The sequence below is a fragment of the Hetaerina americana genome, unplaced genomic scaffold (genome assembly GCF_022747635.1).
Source record: "Hetaerina americana unplaced genomic scaffold, ioHetAmer1.1.p SCAF_2, whole genome shotgun sequence".
NCBI lineage: Eukaryota > Metazoa > Arthropoda > Insecta > Odonata > Calopterygidae > Hetaerina > Hetaerina americana.
Window position 1 is genome coordinate 2132501 of NW_027286763.1, and position 5669 is coordinate 2138169.

General features: G+C 36.0%; 1 protein-coding gene across 5 annotated transcripts in view; it reads right to left on the reverse strand.

The window, feature by feature from the left end:
- LOC139687745 (elongation factor 1-delta-like) overlaps nucleotides 1-4266 on the reverse strand; it is a 36732-nt gene extending 32466 nt beyond the window's left edge. For 2 of the 5 annotated variants that reach the window (XM_071585016.1, XM_071585014.1), the window contains exons 1-3: nucleotides 4191-4266; nucleotides 3868-3982; nucleotides 3446-3784 (exon numbers count right to left, since the gene is read on the reverse strand). In XM_071585016.1, coding sequence (XP_071441117.1) covers nucleotides 3446-3784; nucleotides 3868-3957 — 429 coding nt within the window. In that variant the 5' untranslated portion in view covers nucleotides 3958-3982; nucleotides 4191-4266. The remainder of the gene's footprint in view (nucleotides 1-3445; nucleotides 3785-3867; nucleotides 3983-4190) is intronic. The other 3 variants (XM_071585018.1, XM_071585017.1, XM_071585015.1) reach the window with 2 other exon arrangements.
- Nucleotides 4267-5669: the final 1403 nt, after the last annotated feature.

Genomic DNA, 5669 nt, shown 5'->3' on the forward strand with positions numbered 1-5669 from the left:
CTAGGTGGGAAGAAAGCACATTAGCCACCCAACCATCCCAATCCTCATGTAATGTCACTCAACAGATGTCCGTCAGATAAGAGAAACCATCACTTAAACTCATAAACGAAGGTTGAAAATGATGATAATTGCATAGAATTGTTAAGTCTTCGTGAGAGAATGTATTGCAGTCAGAGTATAGACTAGATTTAGAATGACATGAAGGCTATCGGATGCATGTAATTAAAGTCACGAGTTAAAGAGTTAAATATGAGTTAGTTTATCATAGGCTGCTTTAGGATAATATGAAATTTGACATTACCAATGTTGAAATATTATTAGTTGGGGCCAAATGACGGCAACAGTGAAACGGAGGACAAGCTCCAAGTAAAACCGACAAGTTGAACGACTGTGACTCCGGTGGAAAGAATAGCACTACATGTTAGGAGAATGGTTGGGATGGTATACCTCCACAAAAGTTCTCAAGGCTTTTAGTAACCCCAAGTAAATAGCTTTGGTGAAAACTTCTCAAGTGCGTGAACTGGAAAAGTAGTCGCAAATATGTGGTTTAGGCATCAATCAATTCATTTGTACGTATAGCACCAGGTTGATTTTAAGAGCATGATTGATTTTGTTGAATATGACGAGGGTATGAGTGCCAGTAAAGAACATGAGGGTAATGATAGTTGCTGAATGCGATGCCATTATATGGTTGGCTCAAACCAGATCTGGAGAAAAACTGGGAGGCAAAGAAGATTAGAGCTAGATAAGTAAAATTTGAAAAGCTAAAAGACAAAATGTAAGAATGCATCATTAATGTATACTTAAAAGGAAAGGCGACACTTGCACAGAAACAACCACAAATGGAAGAGCGAATTAATATAGGGGATGTATGTAAGGAATGACTTTTGAATGTGCCGACATTTTACATACGAGGGTGGGACGTGAGAATGAAAGGAGGTGCCTCCTTTCATTCTCACGTCCCTGGCTGCACTTCACAAGATTCTGTGAGTACCAAAAAGAGGCAAAGAAGAAGACGATAGCAGCTATGGGCAATGGAAGCTATGGGAAGTCTTTTTATTTTAAGTTAACAAGAAGAAAAGTTATGGTAAAATGAAAAAGAATGAGGAAAAAATACAAAAGACAGATGTGGAAAATGCAGAATTATTTCAAAAGGAATATCTAGCTATTTTCAAAATGGGACAAAAAGGGCGATGCAAGGAGAGGGCAAATTATAGAAGGTGACATTTTCAGGGATGCACTTAAGAAGAATAAAAAGAATGCTGAAAGGAATACATGTAGAGATATTTTAAATAACGTAAGCTACATGCAAAGGTGAAAATGATTCTGGGGAAGTTGATAAGTAAAATACAATAGTCTTGGTTGTAGGAATTTTGAAAAATGAAATGGCTTTGTACGTATAAATGATACATGCATTGAGTAAAGCAATATGTTGTCGGGATGCAAATTACTTATGACTAAAATATGTGCACTGTTCATTTTGTTTCCACACTTTGCTGAACCAAAATGATTACAAGAACGCAATTAGCACAGAAGAATATAAAGGTAATGTAAGCAAGATAGTATGCAAGAATTATAACGCTATTAGCCTCTTCATGGGAGATGATGGCTCAATGGGCAGAAAAATGGCCAACTGACTAAGTCCTCGGTTCGCCTCCAAGTGATGCCTCATGGCATCCTCAGCTTCATTCAAGCCATGTTTTTAAGGGAGCAGATCTTGCTGGGAAACTAGAGGACGTTCGGGAAAAAGAACCTCAATTGTAAATTTAATTTGCTGTGGGGTTTAGCTCCATGTAAGCTCTATCCTCACCTTTCAAACCAACATTCAGGTTGGTTACAGTGCTTCTTTAGTCTTCTGAGTATATAAATGAAAGTGTTTGGTAAATTATTCATTGAATGAGTGAGGAAGGAAACCTCAGACAAAATGTGGAGACAGGAATAGCAACCCCAGAGAGGACTTTGGCAGCATATTATGTAAACCTTTGAAATGTTCACTGATATCTTCACACTTGATCTCTGTATCGTATATAACAATACTAAGTGGACTTACCCATTCTTCACATGGTTTATCGCATGAAATATTTTTTCCAATGCCTTCTAACATACATATTGATAAAACTGAGCCACTAGTGGGACCATCCTTGAGGAAGGCAGGTCATGATAACTCCCAGAGTAAAAACACATTGATAAAAATTAGAGTAATCTTCAGCTGAAATAATCTAGAATGCACAGGTTAGAAATGAATGTGTACGTTTTAACGTGACTAAGCAATGGAATGATTAATAAGACTAAATTAGACTCCAGCAAGGTGCCAAAAACAATTGTATACATAAATATACTATTGCTGCTGGGGTAGGATGAGTTTTTTCAAAACCTCCTTTAAATGTGAACTTAAAACAGAACCTTAAAGCATATTTTAAAAATTGCAACTCACTTCATTACAATCACTTAAATAACATAAGTCACAAAATTTAATATATCCATTAAAATAATTTGTGTGATTAACTTTTTGAATTGTGTACAATCAAACTAATATTTGTATTAATGATTGGGACTGTGCAAGCATGACCGGGTGACCTGACACCCTTTGCCGCCCTTACGGGGATCATTGTGCAGATAATCTACTTCTTTTCTCGTGCTATTCGATCTTTTACCATGTATTAATCAGAAGGCTACAGTCAAATTCAAGCACATGGGTTATATGAACCCGACTTACTTGGATCAGATTGTATTTGAAGAATCAAAATGGTGTGCTTCATTAATAACAATAAGATTTTCCACAACCACCAGTTAATATTTAGGAGTTTCAATTTTGTCTGCATGGCATTTAGGGGTCTCTTGGTAGCATCTCCCATACATTCTTATAGAAATACAGTTGTTTCCTTCACTAAAGAGAATATAAACGACTAAATATGGCGATAAGCAATTTTTGTCAAGTCATTAATCTGGGTGTCCATCCAAAACCTACTTTAAATAGTAGAGTACTATTAATAACAAAATCCATTGGCTAAGGAAGGAATAACAGCAGGAAACAATGAGGTGAACATCAAGTATACAGAAAAAACATACAACATTCCCTTGTGGAGTAAATGGATATAGAAATTGAATGCAAGGTTATATATACAGTAATTAGGTGAAATAAGGGAAGACATGCAAAAATAATCTTTGGAAGAACTTTCTGGTGGAAACTTAAGAACTATAACAATGCAGTTAGATTAGAACTACGACAACTTCGCCGGAACTCAAAAATACTTCATACAAGAAGACGCAAGCATAAGTATAAACTCAAAATACAATGTGTGAGCACTGAGTATGCTTAACTTGGAAACCGTGCAGCGATAATATCCATTCAATCTAACGCCAAGAATGCAGACAGCATCACAGGGGTCAAATCATTGCTAATTACATAAAACAATCGTTATGACAGACCACTTTGATGACTCACGTTTGTTTTCTCAACGACTTCGTCGACTAACTTTTTCTTAGACTTGTCTTTCTTTTTCTTCTTCTTTATCACTTCTTTGTCGGCTTCATTTTTCATATCTTTGGCATCTTTGCCTTTTGGAGGTAGAGGATCATCTTTTTTAGGTGTAAGGGGAGGAGAGAGAGGCAAAGTATCTGGAAGCGTACTCAATATTTCCGGGGCTGGGATAATGATATCCTGTTTTTTATTTTTTTTATCCATCTTCTGCGTTACTTTAGGCATTTGAATACACGGTAACTGCTCAAGTACAGGCAAACAGTAAGTCGTGGGATAGGGAATTATTCCGTTTTTCATTAGCAGCTTGGAAAAATACGTCAATGTTTACAGAAGAACATCATGTTAAAATATAAATGCCGAAAAAAATGATTCAATTATTGAATTACCTTGGCTTGTGATTCGTAATACAGGCGTTCCGCCTCTTCACAAATATTCTTGTTGAGCCAGATTGTTTCTTCGGCCAAAGGAGATGTCATTCTGGGGCACACTCACCAAAAATTCCTAAATTAAAAATAACTTTGCTGAAGTAAACGAAATCAACATCAGGTGGACATCGATAGCCACATTGGCAAGTGTTCCATGTGAAAAACATGTGGATTTGTAATATTTATAAAATAAGTTTTCCATTCAAGCAAAAATAGAATGCCCAAATATACAGATATCGAAAGAAATAGGCAACATTTATAGACGGTATATTACTTCAACTCACCGAAATTGCCGAAATGAAATTTTCTTGACCCCAACCTGCCAGCGCTGGGAACGAACCGACTGAAAGTGAACAATCCTGGCAGTTCTATTACTTGAGATTTGGCACGGTACAATCTATGTACTTGTTTTTGTTTTTATAAATTAAAAAATAAAATATAAATTATCAATTGATTAAATATTTAAAGAAAGAATTATTTAATTCATTTGGATCAAATAACTTTTTATGACTTGCTTTTCATTTATTAGAAATGGCGGCCAATCTGAGCGGTAATGCGAAAAGTCGTGAATTAAGTTTACCATCAAGTAGGATTAGGACGATTATGAAAAGTTCACCAAATGTAGAGAACATTGGTCAAGATTCTCTTTTGTTGGTTACGAAAGCTACAGTAAGTATCTTATGAGTTGTCTTTCCTGTTAGTAGCTCATATCCTTCTAATTTTCTTGTACTTGTATACCTTTCAGGAACTCTTTATTCAACACCTATCCCGGCAAGCCCTCAAGCAAGTAGAAGGCAAAGCCGAGTTTATTGATTACAAACATCTCGCTGAAGTTGTACAAACGAATAAGAGACTTGACTTCTTAAAAGGTAACACTAACCGTAACGTTTTCCTTATTTCAAATTCATATCTCGAGGAATCAATGAAGCGAATGCACGAGGAGCGATATTCACGAATCATCTACTAATTGTTTTGAATCAGGCTTGTGCTCTGGAATGCTCTGCTAAACATTATAAAGTTACTGGAATGTATATATATTTGTAAATTTCGACCAATTCTCATATGGACATTCGTATGTGTACTAGTCTCTTGTTCTGGATTCCGCTCTCCTTTGTAATTTGTTTTAGTTATTGGTCTGCATTCTCATTATTCATTGCATCTAGCCATTTTAGGCCTTAAAGCGCTAGTAATCATCTGCTTCCTTACTGTGATAGGGAAAACTTATCATTTCATCGAAGAAAATTATAAATAGTTCTAGGTCTCAACAATTCGGCCATTCATCAGCATGCCTAGGCAATTCATTTAGTCGAATGGCCACACAGTACACGTAAATTTAACCAGATGTGGACATAGTATAATTAAAGTACTTAATTTCCTCATATATACTATAGAATGCTAATTAGCTGCGTGGTCTTTAAATGACTTAATAATGAGGTCTAGCTGTACCTTAGAAATTTTCAGCGTATCTGTTAATGCCGAGTCTATTCCAATATTCACTCATATGGTGTAGCCTTCTGGGGTAATGCATGGGCCACATCGAGAGCATTCTTTGCACACAAAAATAGATTCAAGTCATTTTTGGGTTATTCATTGGATTTCTGGGTAGGCCGTTATTTGAGCATCTGAAAATCCTTCCTCTTCCTTGTATGTAAATATCCTACACTGCTGTCTTCTTAAATTAAAATTCTTCACTGTTTCAGTAAATACTGCGTTCCATAATTACATGACTTGCAGCGCAGAGAATATTCTTATAATTAGTGAAA